The sequence below is a fragment of the Meleagris gallopavo genome, chromosome 10 (genome assembly GCF_905368555.1).
Source record: "Meleagris gallopavo chromosome 10, MGAL_WU_HG_1.1, whole genome shotgun sequence".
Lineage (NCBI taxonomy): Eukaryota > Metazoa > Chordata > Aves > Galliformes > Phasianidae > Meleagris > Meleagris gallopavo.
In genome coordinates, this window is record NC_139413.1 from 20067921 (window position 1) to 20085563 (window position 17643).

A 17643-nucleotide genomic window follows, 5' to 3' on the forward strand; every position below is an offset into this window, starting at 1 on the left:
CATTTGGAAAAGGTCACTTCCCCCATCAGGATTCATTATCCTGCCTCAGCCTGGGAAGCCATGGGGTTGCCCCCGCCTCTGCAGACCCCTTGCCCCCTCCCCAGCTGGAGGGTGTGCAGAATGAGGGGATGGCAGGGCAGCCCCTGGGCTCTGCTCACTGCCGTCCCCAGAGCAGGAGCAGCTCTTGCAGTGCCCTCGCTGCACACGGTTGCAGAAGAGAAACGTTCTCCTTCCTTGTTTCACTTGTTCAATTTTGGAGCGGGTGGGTTTGAGGAGTGCCCCGCTGCTCGGGGCTCACCACCAGTGAGGCAGAACTGAGAAGAGAAAGTGAAGCAGCCCGTCAAAGCCCAGCTCCTTGTTCACACCAGCCAGTTCCACGCTGTCTCACCAGTGCTTGCACTCCCAAGAAAGGTGTCACCTCTGCCCAGGCTGTGGGATCTTTGCCCTCTCTCTTAAGTCACTGCTTAAATATCGTTCCTGGTGAAGGCTACAGGGGATGCAGGGCTGGGGATGCTCACAGTGCTGTCCCATGGTATTCTCAGTCTTTCCTCTTTCTTGGGCTCATTTCTACTTCCCCATCCTCATCCAGTATACAGCCACCTCCACGGCCCATTCCCATCCCAGCCCAAAGCAACTCCCTGGGAAGGACATGGGAAGGACAAGCGTGGCGATGCCTGGTGGACACAGCCCTTTGCAAGGGACAAGGCATCCCATGGGGCAGACAGGAGGACTGGGACTTCGCACCTCCCGTGAGCTCCCTGGGGCCAGACTGTCTCCTCCGTCTTCCCATTCCCACCCGCAAGAGAGAGGGGGCTGCAAAAGGGCAGAGGCTGGGGCAGGAGCAGGATTTTGTCCAGGGTTTGTGTGCTTTTTGCAGCAGGGAGCAGAGCTTGATGCCTGCTGAAGATGACTTTTCAGAGTGCTGAGGGTGATGGTAAGTGTAGCCCCTTCCACCATATAAACACCAATGAGTTATGGGTACCCCAGCCTCTAATTATGCAGTCAGCCCCAAATAGGCTGTGTCTAACGAGGCTGACAGACTAATATCTCAAGAGCCCTTAATGCGTTATCATCTCTTGCTGTATGACCTCATATTTATAACTGCTCTGGTGGGAGGTTGAGAAATGTCCTTCTCTCCCCCCAGCTCCCTCCCCAACTTTCCTCCCCCCCGGAGCAGCAGCTCTTCAGCCTCATCTGTTAGGATCAGGAGGAGAGAGGCGACTTCCCTCCATCCATCATGGGCTGAGTTCGTGCTATTAGATGATTAAAGGCATTTTTTATAATATTTGGAAGAGGCTTTGAAACATCTCTCAAACAGGGTGATGAATGCCCGCTTAACCCTTTCCTGGCCAGCGGAGGGGCGGTTGGGCAGCACAGTGACAAGGTGTGATTCATGGGCACCTGCAGGAAGCAGGGAGGACGTGGTGGTTTCTGAGGCTGCAACGGCTCCAGCAAGAGGAAGCAGTGCCTGTCCTCTCCCTGGTGCTTACACAAGAGGCCCCGGGGGGGCTGTGCACACGTGGCAGAGCCCCCTGTCCCATTTTGCACCAGTGCAGCTGTTCCCTTGTCTCCTTCTCTCCACGCCCAATCCCAGTATCTTGCTCCCATCTGCCAAGTCCCACTCCCATAAGAAATCAGAGGCATCGAGATCCATTGCTAGGATGCATCCCTTCCAACCTGGGGTATTCTATGATTCTATGATGTTGTGGCCTTGCTTGGAGTTGGTCAGAAAGACGTATGGGGACGATGGCCATGGGTGACCTAAAGCCTATCCAACACCAGATGGGTGACATTAGCCATGCTGTGTCCCGGTGGGAGTGGAGGTGTCACACACTGGGGAAGGAATCCCCTCCTTTGCTCACAGGCACAATATTTCATAATCCCCATTTCTTGTCGATTGATTGCCAGATAGAAGCGACAGCCAAAGAGGGCCCCAGGCGTCTGCAACTGCCACTCATCGTATGATTTTAACTCTCCCCCTCTGTAAGTTTGCATTCTTTTCTTGTTGTCGTTGTTACCTAAATAAGTCTTTTCCTCCTGTCTCCCCCAGAAATAGTGCTGAGAAATCCCACCGTCCTCCTCAATTTGATGTTGAATGTATGAGTAGCTGAGAAGGGTTAATGCATGATTAAGAGACGTTTTATTAAAATGGTTAATCTGTCATTAGAGAGTCCAAGAGATCAATAGATTTCTTATAGCCACAGCCTACAATCATCTTTAGCACCACTGACTGCGGGCTTAAGACCCCAAGCAGCATGCTTAGGGGACCCAGTCACCTCCTGCCACCTCTGTGTGCCCGTCTGTGGTCCCATTATCCCAAAGAGAAGCAGTTTGGTCACCTCTCAGCCCCTGTCCCAAAGTGCTGATCCAATGGATGTTGCTGGTGATCACAGCCCCGTGTCCCCTTTGGGATGCTCTCCCCCTCCATGCACCCATTCTGCCCCTGAGGGTGCCTGCTCTGAGCCGTGCTCTGCAGATTCCATGACAATTCCCAGAGCCACCAGGATGCTGACCCCAGCCTCGCTGTTTAGACGGGCTGACAGCAGCACAGCTGAGCCAGAGCAGGCAGGAGGGCATGGGACAGCATCCCAGGATCTGGGAAGCAATGGGTCCTGTTGGGGCCACCACTATAACTCAGTGAGTCCCGTGCTGGGGGATTTGGGGGTGTTGGTTGCTCTGCTCCCTGGGGACAAGATGGTACATGTGAAATGATGTAAGTTCATCCTGTTATTTTCTGCTTCTCTTTCCTGTGCTCATCCCGTTGCCTCGAATAACCCAGTCATAAATCCTAGTGCTCCTGCCTGCCCTATGTGTGCATGCCCAGTGCTCATCCCTCCCACGTGCTTGCCATGGGACTAGGGGGAGATATTCCAGACCCTCTGGGTCCAGCCCTCTCCTTCCTTGCCTCAGTGCTTATTTCTGGGCCATTATGTTCGACAGGGAGAATTTGTTTCTGTCCAGAGCAGATGCCCGGACAGTCTCAAACCTCTGAGGATTTATCATCCTGAGCTTTTGTTTGTAGGTCTGTGGGACCCCTCTGCCCCATAGCCAAGCCCAGATAGCTTTGCTGTCTCCTCCAGGAGACTCTTGATGAGTGGTGAGGTATTGGTGCAGGCTGCCCAGGGAGGTGGTGGGGTCACTGTCCGTGGAGGGGTTCAAGGGATGTGGCACAGAAGTTTAATGGGCATTGGTGGTGATGGGATGGTGGTTGGATTTAATGGTAGGACTTGATGGTCTTAAAGATTCTATGATTCTATGAGTCGGCATGGTGGGGATGGGTTGGGGTTGGACTGGATGACCTTAGTGATTTTTTCCAATCTCTGATTCTATGATTCTATGAAAGCAGGGCAGTATAAACTGTATGGGGATGTCCATTGCATGAACTGTCTGTGCGATTACACGGGGGTGGTGATGGTGAGGACTGGGGCTCTCCTCCTGCCCTACTGCCCTACAGCCACCAGGATGAGGTGCAGCATTGCTCTGGGGGCCATCAGAGAAAAGCAAAGGTGTGCAGGGTTGCTCCACCACTGCCCCACTGCCCCTTCCCCTCCCAGCCACCCACATTCCTCCGCAGCGCCGATGAGGGAGCCAACCTTTGGCACCTTTATTGACACTCCCTGAGTTCATACTGCGACTCTACAATCTTTCCCTGAGATTATTAAGAATTAATTGATCGCTTTTATATTCCCCCCAGTACCCAGTGCTGCTCTGCGACAGGCGGTGAGAGGAGGCAGGGAGCAGGGAGGAGGGCGGGGTGTGTGTAAAAAACACACTGATAAATGTTAATTACTCTTTTACAGCCCTTGTCAAATTCCAAAGCAAGTCGTAAATTCATTAAACTCTAACGGATTAAGCACATGCAGCTTATTTAGTTGCCATAAACAAGATCATTTGGATGTTGATTTTCCCCTTTTTATTGCTCCAGCAGAAAAGGGGGAAAATCAGATCAGGGAAGCAGTTGGTGGTTACCAGGGAGTCAGAAAAGTTTGGGTTTATGTAATATCTTGTGTTGTTGTGTTGTTGCTCTGTGGCAGCTCTCAGTATCTCCCAGTCCTCAGGCTGTGCCCCATTTGGCCAAGCCTGCATGGGCAAGGCAGGGAGCACAGAACAGAATCACAGAATCATTAAGGTTGGAAAAGAGCTCTAAGATCATCCAGTCCAGCCTTCCACCTACCAACAATGCTGCGCACTGACCACATCCCTCAGTGCCACATCCCCATGGCTCTGGAACACCTCCACAGATAGTGACCCCACCACCTCCCTGGGCAGCCTGTGTCACTGCATCACCACTCTTTCTGAGAAGAATGTATTCTTAATATCCAACCTGAACCTCCCTGGTGCAACTTGAGGCCATCCTCTCTCATCCTACTGAAGGGCTGCCCCTGAGTGGGATCAGGCAGGGCAGAGATGGGTGCTGTCCCACGGTGGGGTTGTGCTGGGCTGCCTTGTTGGCACAACCTAGTGCCAGATCTCCAGCAGTGGGATGTTCCCAGCTGATCCCAGCAGCAGGCACTTGGGGAGTGACACTTGCTTCCACCAGCAACGCGAGGGGAGCCAGACACCCACTGCTCTGAACATGGGGACGGGACCCAAGGTCTGAGCCCTACATTGCTGCCAACCCACTCTGCACGCTCGCCATCCTGCACTTGCACTTGTTAATAATGCAGGCTGACCTCCTGAGCGGTGAGAGCAGGGAAAGGAGAATGAGAGGAGGGTCACGGAGATTAATTAATACTCAGGGCTCTAATTATGAGTTTCTTCAACACCGGGCATCTAATGAGGAGCAGGCACTGAGACAGCTCCGCATCCCGCTGCCCCGCTGCCGGCCCCGCCAAGACGTCTCCAGCATCCCAGCAGCACTGGGGGGGATGCAGCCAGCCCCGGCCACCCCCAGCACATTGTGGGAACAGGGGCAGGAGGTGGCCCAGAGGGACCCTTGCAGCCCTGCAATGTGCAGGTTAGGATGCTCCAGGACCTGGCAGCCCCCAGTGATGCTGCAGGGCAGATGTGAGCTGCAGGCAGCAGAGGGAACTCTACACCCCTCTCTGAGTGCTCTCTAAGCAGTAGCTAACAACCACTAGCTAATAACTTTATGGCTTCAAAGTAGCTCATTTATCATGCTGAAGTTTGTTTATGCACTAGTTATATGGCGCATTATAGCAGATCTGTGTTTGGCTGATAAATTCCCAATGACAAGCAAGGCTACCAAACAGGACCCACTGAGTCCAAAAGACCAGTAGCTTTTTCCTGAACTCTGCTTTCTGAGATAAGGATGAGTTTTCCCTCTTTTGTTTCACAAGGAGAAGAGGGGAAAAAAAAAAAAAAAAAAAGACAACTTGTAAACTCAAAAAAAAAAAAAAAAAAAAAAAAAAAAAAAAGAATTCTTTGTTCCAAATCGAAATTCTTGTTTCAGTATAAGTTTCCCAGTGCTGTGGTTCGTGTTGCCTGTCAGAGGAGGAAGAAGGATGCCTGGGGAGGATGGGGAAAGTGATACACACAAGCCCATACCTGGAGATTTGGGTATGTGCAGAGGGAGCATTGACAGGCTGCTACAAAATCTGGATCACAGAATCATAGAAGCCCAGAGTCGGAAGGACCTATGGACATCACTGAGCTCCTGGCTGTCCAAATGTCCCATGGATGTCCCTGGGAATGGCATAGCTCAGTCCCTTCTGCCTTCAGGAAGCATGTTTTGGGGGCAGTTTGGCAGCTTGCTGGTCTTATAATGTTTGCCATTATTTTTTCATTGTTTTTCATTGTTTTTTATTGTATTTGTCAATACTTTGAGGTTGTGTGTGTTTTGTTGCTGAGCACAGCACAGCTGCTCACCTGTACTGGGTTAATCACTTGAATCCTGCTAATAATAATGACCTTCACATTCTGGCTGGCTCTATCACAGGAGCCAAACCCACTTTACAAACAGTGCTGAGCTCGGTCTCCCAACTCCATGCAAACAGGATGGGTCGGGATTAGTGCTGCTGCAGCAGTGGGGAAACTGAGGCAAAAAGCAGCGAGCGCGTTAGGCTCTGCTCAACCTTTGCTTTGACCACCAGGTCTCACCCCGCTCCAGTTCCCATGGCAGCTTACCTGGGATGCCTCTGTGAGGGATAAATCCAGGACATCCCAGCCTGCAGCATCCCTCCGCCTCTCGGCCGCTACCTGTCGCACCCCATACCTGCGCCTGTCCCAACCACACAGCTGCATCTGTTGCTGCATGTCCCGGTCCCGCAGGCTGTAAATACTGCCAGTGTGTCGGGGAGGTTGAGCGGTTTATGGCTCAAGGTCAGGCCCATGAATCATAAAAAGGTGTCGGAAGGAGCATTAACTCCTAGCCTTCGCTCAGCCGCTGTGTGGTTTCAGGCGGGGCCCCGGAGGCAGTGATTAAAGGGTGCACCTTCCCCTTTCTGTTTTACGGTAAAAGGAAAGCAGTAAATTAGAAGCCCACAGGCTGCGGCAGGCCAAGTCCCAGCAGTGCAGTGCCTACGCAAGGATCAACCCTGAGAGCCCGTGGCTGCCCCATGGCACAGCCCTGGGCAGGACCCGGCCCCTCCACGTGCCCAGTGGCTCATCCTCAGCTCATCTCTGTCCCACTCATGGAATCACAGAATCGTTAAGGTTGGAAAAGATCTCTAAGATCGCCCAGCCCAACGTCAACCCACCCCACCATGCCCACGACCACATCCCTCAGTGCCACATCTCCACTATTCCTGAACACCTCCAGGGATGGTGACCCCACCACCTCCCTGGCTGGCTGTACCACTGCATCACCGCTCTCTCTGTGATAAAATTGTTCCAAATACCCAACCTGAACCTCCTCTGGTGCAACTTAAATGTCCCTGCCCGTGGCAAGGGTTAGAACTAGATGATTTTTAAGGAGCCTTCCAACCCAAACCATTTAATGATACCATGGTGGGATTCCTGTTCAGGTCCGGACCATGGGGTGTGCGGGGCTGGGGGGACCTGGGTGACACTCAGCACTGCAGATCCACCCTGCATAACCATGGCAGGGAGAGCGAACGTAAGCCTGCCCCCAGATGCTGCCATTTTCTATAGCTCATCCACGGCATCCTCCACAACATCTCTGTGTTGTGTCCCAGTTGGGGTTGCCACCGGTGTGCAGTGGCGTCCTCAGCGCCCGAAGGCTGCGGGGACCCAGCCGGCCTCGGGTAGGGCTGCCACCGCCTGCCTGCTGCCGGTAATAGCAGCGGCCGCAGGGACGCGGCGGGGCCGTGCCTGCCCTCGGAGCTTGGAGCGGAGCTGGAGGTGGACTGAGCTGCAGGAGAAGCTCCGTGTCCAAAGCTGGGGCTAGGCATCGTTTGTCTTTGCGGAGGGATAGAGGGAAACTAGGAACTTGCGAGGAGAGAAAGTGCTTCTCCCTGCCCTAAAGAACTCAGCGTGCTGTTTCCCCCTGGGGAATGGCATGACGGAGGCCTGGAATTGACGGTGCTGCCAGCACTGATGGATGGCGCAACGGAGGGAGCAAAGCGGGTCAGCAGAGCAGAAAGGAGCGCAGACAAAGAGGCAGCGTCCCCGGCTCCCAGCCGAGGCGGTGACACCCAGTGCCGGCGCGGTGCCCACAACAGCCCCGGCTCTGTTGCACGACGTGCTGGCACAGCTGGGGTACCTGGGTGCACCCTGTGCCGCTGCGCTCGCCCCAACAACGGCGGCTTTTCTTCAGCCCCTGCACAAGCTGCCATTGTTCAGACGCTTCCCTGAGGTCCTGCTGCTCCCAGGGGGTTTTCAGCATCTCGGAGCTGCTGGAGCTCCACTCGTGTTGATAAAATGGCCAGCTTTGTTTTCTTCAGGCAGTTCCACAGCAGGACACCTGGTTCCTCCCAGCGGTGCTGCTGTGCCAGCCCACAGCCACCCCTGCCTCAGTTTCCCCACTGGTGGCTGAGGTCCCTCTGTGGATGTGCTGTGCATCCGGAGATGTCAGAGAGCCCTACTCTCCAAAGCCCCACTGCTGAGCGTGTTGCCCTGCTGCTCACTGCTCCCGCAGCCACGAGGAGGAGTGTGGGGAAGGGGCTCAGCTTCAAATCGATGTTGAGTGCTTTGATATGAATCTCTTATCACTGTTGTCATTGTAATGGCTGGGACCAAAATGCTGGGCTGAGCGGGAGCCAGATCTCAGTGTGGCTGGGGGTGAGGAGGAGATGGGCACAGCAGGAGATGGAGTCCCAGCCTTTGGACTGCCCCAGGTCCTTCCCAGCTCCTTATGAGTAAAAAAGCTCCTGATGGCAAGGGTGGCAGCAGAAATACAGGAATAAAGGAATAGGTCCTGCATGCCCAGGCCATGCTCAGGATGGAGGCACATGCAGAAGGGCAACCCAGAGGGCTGACAGAGCTCACAAGGGACAGGGGAAGCTTCCTGCTCCCACCTCCACAGCCTCTGCTGTCTCCCATCTCCCCCAGCTGTTCAGAAACAACTTGGGCATGCAGTTCTCATAGCTGTGCTGGCATCTGGAGATACAGGAGCAAATGGGCTCTGGACCAGAACTAGGGCCTTTGTTCCCATCAGAGCCCAAAAGCAGCTTTTCCAATGGATAAGGCAAAGGGTGCAGGCAGCAGCAGCATCCCAGTGCCCTGATGGATGCGCTGAGCTGCAGTGCCATTCCCACCGAGCCAGCATACATGCTTCGCATTTAACCCCTCATTATTTGTCCCCTATGTTTTATTAACAACTGTTGATTGGGATCCCAAGGTCATCCGTCCATGCAGAGACACAGATAAAATCTAACAGTGCTGCAATCCCCTACATCTCCAGGCCCACCAATCTCTCATCTATCTGCAATCTGTCTTCCACCACACTTCTTTCCAGCTGCTGGGCAGCTCTGAAGCTGTGGTTCTGGATGCAGGTTGCACGGTTGATCAGTGTCGGAGAGCGGATGGTTGGGGTGCTGCCCCACAGAGATGCCTCAGGGTTTTGGCCATTTAATTCCAGGAAGAGCACCCTGTCAGGGCGAGTGAAATTGGCCTGATGCAGGATTTATTAGTGCTTCTCTCCCTCTGCCTCCTGCTGGGTGCTGTGCTAAGATCCCATGCCACACAGTCATCTCGCTAAAGCTAAGGGGAGCTTAGTGCTTAAATGGTTTTCTTGCTGCTGCGGAGTTTAGTGCTTGCCAACAAGCTGAGACTCGACTGAAGTGACAAACAGGGCAGAGGGAGGTGGGAAGGCAGTGCTGGGCAGTGGGGAGCCCACGGGTGTCCCATGCACCATGTGTGATGCATATGGCATGTGGGCAATGCACTGGGGGGTGTCACATACCCCTATCCATGGCATGGAGACTAACTCAGCTCCGGTGAGAGGTGCATCTGTCCCAGCTCTAAGTTTAAATCTCTTGGAAATGCTTTCATTAAACAGAACTAATGTGAAATATCAGAGCTTGCCCGTATTTTTAGCCCTTGCTCTTCTGGCTCTGCCAACGGTAGATCTGCACACATGAACACACTTTGGGCTCACATTAAGCTGACCGCTCCGGCTGTACGTGCTGTTGGGACACTGCTGCAGTAACCAGCCGGCTCTGCAGATGGGGATAGCGGAGCTGGGAAACCAGCCCGGCTCCAGATGGCACCTCGGGAGGAGGCTCTGCGGCAGGAGGGCACCTCGCACCCCAGCACACCGCAGTGATAGCAGCCAGGGCTGCCCCAGGGATCCCATGGGTCGCATGAGTCAAGCGTTCCAGCAGAATCCGGGGGAGAGCAGGGTGGTTTTATGGGTAGTGATGGCATTTACAGCCCCGCAGGCTGAGGCACTGATCTCCAGCTAATTGCCTCGCGATCCTGAGGGCAGCGCTGGCCCCATCCTGTCTTTGCAGCAGTCCTGCCTGACCAGCGTCCCATGAATTTGGGGAGGCTCAGCATTCCCTTGCTGGCAAGGTCTTCAGCGGGTGTCACTGTGGATTGAGACTTCCCTTCGTGGGAAGGGCCAGAGATTGTCCCCTTGCCCCGCTCCTTTCTTTGTCCCCCCACTGCAGTATCACAGGCAGCCCTGCAGCACACCCCGCATTTTTTTCCCATCACCTGCCACAGGCCCCGCATGTTTCCATTTAGCCAACATAGTGGAAAGCTGTAAAACATGTGTCTGCTTCCCAAGGAGGGAGAAAAAATGACTTCAACAGCTTGGTCCAGTTAACAGCTCGGGCTCTCGCCTCCACTGTTGGCTTGGCAGGGACTTTGCTGCATGCCCTGCACTAGTTGGACCAAGGTGTGCGTCTGGAGGGAAAGACGGATGGAGAAGGATATTTTGGGGATGGGCTGCCCCAGGGAGCGGTCAGCAGCAGTACTTTCCACCCCAGTCTCCACGGGCTCCTCCCAGCACAGCTCCCCATCCATCCCATACATTTACCTAACGCTAATGAGACGTATTGATTGGAATGATGGGATTTGTAAAGGTCGCAGGGTTAAAGTACATAAAACCAGCCTTTCTGGAGCTGCAATATCAGGGCCGATGGGTCTGGTGGGAGAGATTAAAGGCCTCGTGCTGCAAGAATGGAGAGAGCTGACAGCAATTACATTTCAGATGTGTGCATAGTTATAACTCCTTCCCACAAGACAGGCGGCTGCGTCCCCACACTGCAGAGGGTCTGCAGCCCCCAGCTCCCTTCCAAAGGGGAGATTTTGATAGAGCAGGTCAGGGAATGAAAGGGGGAAAAGAGAGGCTGGCATTCTCTTTGTAGAGGTGATACCCTGCCCCATCCCTGTGGCTGGGCTTGGGTGCCTGTTTCGGTATTCCTAGCTAAGATAGCATAGGATGCTATAACAAAGTCGCATCAGTGACATCTCAACTCCTAAAACACTGCAGTCCCTTTTGTGAGAGCAGGACTCCCACTACTGGTAACGAGCTGGCAGCTCATTAGAGACACATCTGTCCCTTGGGAAGGGCGCTCCATCCCCAGCAGCTCCTGCATAAAGGCTGGGATGTGCACAGCCCCTCGCCCCAAACACTGCAGGAGAATGGAATTGGTTGGAGGTCTGCCCCACGTTTGGGTCAGGTGCTTGGGGAGCTCAGTCCCTCATGTTCAGCCCCAGGCTGCTCCCACCAAAGGGACCTAGCTGCTGGGGACCCCCACTCAGCCCATTATTCCTCTACAGCAGAAGGAACACCCATCTCCATATAGTTCAGGCATCCCCAAGCTTGCTCTGCCTTTATTTATCCCTCCCACGCACTCTCCTTCGCTCTCTCAGATGGTAATGAGTGGTTTTCACTGGGAACTAAATGAAGTTGATTGCCCACTGGTGTCTGCCATTAGTGGTAATTAGTTAAAACATCAGAGTATAAACAGTAAATTGGCTCTAATAATTAATACTAGCACTCAAGCATATGAGAGACACAGAGACTGGGAGAGAAGCAGCGGCAAGCTTGTAAAATCAGCTGGGGCTGTTTTAATTAAAAAAGAAGGAATGTAAGTAACACAGTATTGGAAAAAGGACAAAAGCCATCAGGATCTCACTTGTTAGGAGCATGGTGGTGTATCTCTGGGAGCTGAGCTTGGATGAGGGCGATGCAGGAGCTGCTTTGCTCTCCAGTGTTGGCTTTGACCTCTGGGTTCCTTTGGGAAGGAGGAGCATGGTGCTGCCAGGGTGCGCAGATCCCACAGAGAAAGGTTGGGTTTTCACTTAGAATAATAAGTTTTCTCCCTGTTTTTCCAATGTTTGAGTGCGTCTGCCCTTCTAGTTGGGGCTTCCAAAAACGGTACTTTGAGAGAAAGCTGACTGCCCACCCCAAAGTGACGAAACATTAGCAGTAATGTTGGGGCTGGTGCTGAGCCCCAGGATGGCAGCAAGGGGCAGAAGTGTGGGGCAGAGCTCAGGGAGGAGGGGGGCTGTGTGCATATGGCTATTAATCATCCCTGCGTGCGTTAACCATGCTAATGTCGTAAGTGACAATAACCCATCTTGGCTCTTGATTTAGGGTCTGTGAACGGAAGCCGGGCTCCTGGGAGTAAATGCGTGAATCCTCCGCTGATACTAAACCTTCTAATAAATCTCACGCGCACCAAAAAGCCCTGGGCACTAAATCCCAGAATCCGGTAATTGAAACCCTTACAGCTCTCAGAAAAAAATTTAACCGGTGAGTGGAAGCGAGTGGATGTTTGTACAGAATATCCATCCTATCTGCACCTGATTATCTCTGGAGGAGACAAAGGAAACCCCGTGCTCCCTCGTCATGCACTTCATTCCCTGGGCTTAAATAATCCTTTGGGAAATGGTAGTGTCGGTGTTTGGGGATGCTGGCTGTGTCCCATCACCACCAAAAGCCACCGGGGTCCGGTTTGCATCCCTGAAGGTGTTCAAGCACTGTGGAGATGTGGCACTGAGGGACGTAGTCTAGAGCAGTCACAGGCATAGGCTGATAACTGGATTAGATGATTTTTAGTGATCTTTCCAACCTTAATGATTATCTGATTTGCGTTGGGGTCTTGAGGAATTCTGCATTGTTGCCATGGCCTGCGTAGTTCTACATATATATGATGGAGTTAGGGTTTGTTGGTTTTTTTTTTTTTTTTTCTTAAAAAAATATTGTGTTGGTGTTTTATTCTGGTTTTAATCTCTGTCACAGACCATGCTTCAATGCTTTGGCAGGGGACTTAATAAATACAGTCATTTGGATAATGAATGGTGATGATCCAGGTGGGACTCAGGGAGGTCATAGGGAAGGGATGCAGGGGGGGCACATGGCTGCCCCTCGGAGGCAGAGGAATGCATCTGCCATAGGATTGTCCCCACTGGGGTGCAGGGGCTGCCCAGCCCTCTCACCAGTGAGCATCCTGCATTGTGGGAAGGAGCCCAACACACCAGGGGTCCTTTTATGAATTATCATCAGAGATCACCTCTGCTGTCCCCTTACCATCCAGTTGCTCTCCTAAGCCTCAGCAGCATCCCTCCCCACCGCTGTGCACTCTGCATGCCACAAACCCATCACAGCCCTTTTTGGGTGACCCTGTGCCAAGCTGTGAAAGACATAGAGCGCGGCCACCCATGTGCCACATCTCCCAACCTATGATGGGGCCAAACACTGGGATCGCAGGATTCCCATCACCTCCCTCCTCTGTAGCCCTTCCAAACCTGGAGGGAACCCAAGCACCCTCGTTTCTCAGGTCACCGCTTGGCTAATGGTCTATTAATTTGTTCAATTGTCCCCTGTGAGACAAACTCAATTTCTGCCCGAGATTCCTCCCTGCCTGTCGACGTGGTGATGGATAGGATGAGCGGCTGTCACTGCTGGCCCCAACACCCGCTCAGCTCTCTGGGATCTGCGTCGCCTTACGCCCACAGATCCATCCTCAGCAATGAAAAATGGCAGAAATATTTAAGGACAAATAAGGTTTACAAACCCAATTTAAAATTATTACGGGAGGCCCCGGCTGCAGATAGGCCCGAGCCGATTCACGGCAGCAATCAAATCGAATTTCCTTATCGTTGTATTATTTTAGGGTGTTATCTGGCCCCATAATGCAGTTATAAATTCAATTTCATCTGCGAGCGTTCATTGTTTACTGTCGCCTGTTTGCTGGGGAAAATGTAAACACTTGGCGGCCCTCGGCTGCAAAATTAATTTCTGGCTGAAAAGAGGAAAAGGGAGAAAAAGTGGAAACTGAGAGGAAAAATAAAAAAAGAAGAAAACAACAGATCTGGATGTGGGATGGACAGACGGACATGGACAGATGGACATGGACAGCCATCCCCTCAGCTGCAAAAGGAGGAAAAATACGCAGTGACCTGCTGGGGCTGCCAAGGGAAAGTTGAAGGTCTCCCATTAATTCCAGACTAAAAATGACAAATTCATCTTCTACGACAATTAAATGAAGTCAGTAATTGATGCTAATTGATCTTCAGCCGAGAGGGCTCTTACTGCCTGGCCGTGCTCTCCCACGCTCCAGCCCCTTCCCATCCCCTCCCTGCTGGGCGCTGTCCCCACTCTGTGGCTGTGGATCGCCATTGGGGACATCCCCAACATGCAGTGGCTGTTCCCACCCAACAGCCCTGCACATCCCTAGCTTCAGGGCTTTGCCTTTCACTTTTTCTTTTTGAAGGCAGGTACCAGGCCTGGCTGCCTTAGCGACAAAGGATTTATAGCCTACAGCTGTGTAGGTTTCCACTTAATTTTTATAAGCCCAGCATAAGAGCCAGCGGGGGGTAAAGCACACTTGGATTTTCTCTACTTAAAATATTACAATGTTAGCACTTTTGCTTGAGCCCTGAAAAAGGGGCAGTGGGGGGGCTGGATGCGTGCGTGTGTTTGGGTTTTTTGGTGTTTTTTTTCTTTTTTTTTCTTCTTTTTTTTTATGAGAGCCCTTTAATCTCAAGCCAATATGTCAAAATCAAATTAAGCCTTGGAAGGGGAACGAGCTCAGCGTGCCAAGCGCGGCTCGCTTGGTTGTAAATGTACAATTGTTTCTGGGAGCTGTTATGAAAGCACCGAGGCTGCTGCCCATTAAGGGAGTGTGATGTCATGTCCTCCTGGGTAGCAGGGGATGGACCTGCTGTATCCCTGCTTAGGGACAGTGGCACCCATGTGGATGGGCTTTGTTGCAAGCCAAGCAATGATAGCACCATGAATGTCACTGATCTTCACTCTAGCCCATATGGGATGATGATATAGAGCACAATGGGGATTCTGCATGCCTGCTGCAGGCTGCTTTTCCAATCTCCTTTGTGGCAGTGGTACCAGGCAGTGCCCCATGGCTCTGGGCACAGGTGAGTGGCATTGGGTGGAACTGGCATGCAGGAGTTGCTGGAGAGCAACGGCGCTATTCATTCTGTTCTGTGGTCTTTATGGGTCCCACAAAATCCTTTGTAACCTACTGTAAATAACATTTATAGCTGGAATGGGTGTTTTACAGGGGCAAAGCAAAGTCCAGCTGCAGAGATGCAAACAAATCTCTGTGTGCTGAGGGGAAGTGGCCACAGAGCCCTGATAAGCCCCCAGTTTTGGGGTAGGAGCATGGCTCTGGTCTCTTCTTTCTCTTCCTGGCACCAATGCCTCTGTGTACAGTAATGGTTACAAACAGATCCCTGCATCTCCTCCCCATTAGTGCATTAGTCCATTTTCAAAAAGCAAATAAATGGCTTTCTACACATCGTGCAGGGGTCAGCATTGAGGGCACAGGTTAGTGATACATGCAGGGAAGCTGAGGCAAAGAGCCTTGCTTCAGAGCAGGGTACCAATGCGCCAGCAGAGCCAGGAGAAAGCGCTGTGTCTGTTGTGGTGCTGGACACAGCAGGCAGGGACCTGTTCATGTGGATGGGAAAGCCCAGAGGTACCAGAGCATCCCCAGTGTCATAGAGTCATGAAGATTGGAAAAGATCTCTAAGCTCACCCAGTCCAGCCCCAACTCATCCCTACCATGCCCACTGACCACGTCCCTCAGTGCCCTCAGTCCACAGTTCATGAATACCTCCAGGGACAGCGACCCCACCATCTCCCTGGGCAGCCTGTTCCATGTACTGCTACTGCATCCCACTAGTGCATCCCAGTATCAAATCCCAAGAACTGCATCCCAGTACCGCATCACAACACCACATCCTTCCCCATATCCCTGCAGCCACCCTTGGCAGGGCTGTGCATGACAATGGTCCAGGCTGCCCAGCAATTCCCAGATGTGCTGTGCTTGCTGTTTTCCGGGAACCAAGAGGCCTGAGCAGAGATAAATAAGTGATACAGACATCTCTGCACTAAACACACATGACGCTCTCCCTCCGGCTCCCCCCCCACCCACACAGTTCTATTAATCCTGACAAATTATGACGTACAGACGTGTAATGCAAACTGATTCATCATACATTCAAATCTGCTGTGCAGGAGCAGCGGGAGGGCAGAGGCAGACAAGTGTATTACACGGATAATGTATTTGACGTATTAATAAAACCAGCCGCATTGCTCAATCTGGAGAGAGGGGGGGATGCCGATACATCATGACAGATCACATATTGATGGAATCCAGATGTTGGGAATCATAGTCTTGGGGCCTTTCTTATATTGACTAAAGGTAAAAAATGCGGGCTGTCAGCACATTAAATCTCTGCTCGGCGCGCGGAGGCGGGGGCAGCGTTATTTATTCCTGGAGCACGAGGACGCTGCTGCCTGCATCCCATATCCCTGCCTGGGGCACAATGAGGCAGCAAGCAGCCTGAGCCCTCCTGGCCCCTAGTTTTTGGATGGTGTTGGCATGATGGAGACCCACCGGTGCAGTTTCAGCGCAGTGTTAGCAGTGATGCTGCTGCTTCCCATGTTTTGCTCCCTTTGGACAGTGATGCTGCTCAGCTTCATCCCTCTTTTAATGCTCAGTCTGAGCCAATCATGAGTGGTTTGGGTGGATGCTACTGGGGAATGCAAGCATTACACATCTACTTACACGTAAGGGTGTATCCCTGTGATATTTTTAGAATTTTTCAGAGAAACATATTGTTACTCTTGCTTTCATGGGTAAAGGTCACCATGCCAGTAATATCTTCAACTTTTGTTTTACCTCACAATATCCTTTTAAGATGAAATCATCTCATTTCTAGCCTGTTTGGATTGGATTCTTTAACGGCCACTTGCATTCTTGAAGGCTGACTGACTTCAACATGTATGCAGCCAAGTCCAACTGAGTGCACATCTACAACACCCACTGTTCATGCTGAGGAAGGCACAGCTATGCGAGCCTTTGGGTGGTGCCCTCTGGCTCTATGGCACCTTGCTGCAGTGGATAGGGAAGGATGTCTGACCATGATGAGAGATGAAATGATCCAAAATTCATAGAATCATGAAATCATTATGGTTGGGAAAAACCATTAAGATTGTCAGGTCTGACCATATACCTGTCACCGCCATGAGTTCAGATGTGTAGAAGGCCATGCAACTACTTGCATGGTATTTCCCCCCTATCAGAATTAATCAAAAAGCAGGAAGTGAGTAATTTAGGGAAATACAAAGCAGATGTTGATACATTGATGTCTGCCTGAGGGAAGAAAGCCTCAGCTTCCCCGTGTGGAGACAGCAAAGATCTAAGGTGAGCAGTGGCTCTACTAAGAGAAAGGCTTGATCCTCCCACAGGAGTCATTCCAACAGCACAGCTCTGGGACAGGACCCAGCAAGGTCGTTTTCGAGATGGAGAAAGGCAGCTTAGAAGAAATATAAATTGCAATGAGTGAGCAGGACGTGAAAGCAGGGAGGGCTCCTCAGATGGGGAGCTGAGGAGAATGATGGAAGGAACGTAAGAATGACAAAGCATGTCGTTCCAGTGGAGTGCAAGGCGATTTGCTTTAGCTCATTAAATACTGCAATAAAATATTAATAGTTATTGTCCCTCTATTTTTTGTAATTATCCTTGCAAAGAAGGATCTGCTGCGAGTCACTAATGTATTCCCAGCAGCGGGTTGCTTTTTAATACGGTGATGGCAGTCAGGGGTGAGGAGGGGGTGGAGTGGAAGCGTTTATGTGTGGCCAGCAAATAGTTGTATGATTGGGGTCATTAGAGAACGGTGCTGTCTGCAGCAGAAAGGGGCAGAGGGGCTGTGGGATGGGACGGGGGCCTGGGGACACATCCACGTGGTCTTGAGGCCATGCTGCGGGTGGTGCTGAGGACAGCTCCAGGTTCCCCCCATCTCATGGCCGCCTCAACCTCCAGTGCCATGCCATGATGGCAGCAATCTGTCCCA

At 52.1% G+C, this 17643-nt stretch overlaps 1 protein-coding gene across 5 annotated transcripts in view; it reads left to right on the forward strand.

The window, feature by feature from the left end:
• RNF220 (ring finger protein 220) overlaps positions 1-17643 on the forward strand; it is a 158268-nt gene that overhangs the window by 55948 nt on the left and 84677 nt on the right. For 3 of the 5 annotated variants that reach the window (XM_085231162.1, XM_085231164.1, XM_085231160.1), the window contains exon 2: positions 1909-1983. The exons of the other annotated variants lie outside the window; for them this stretch is intronic. In XM_085231162.1, the coding sequence (XP_085087288.1) occupies positions 1909-1983 (75 nt within the window). The remainder of the gene's footprint in view (positions 1-1908; positions 1984-17643) is intronic. 5 annotated transcript variants of the gene reach the window in all.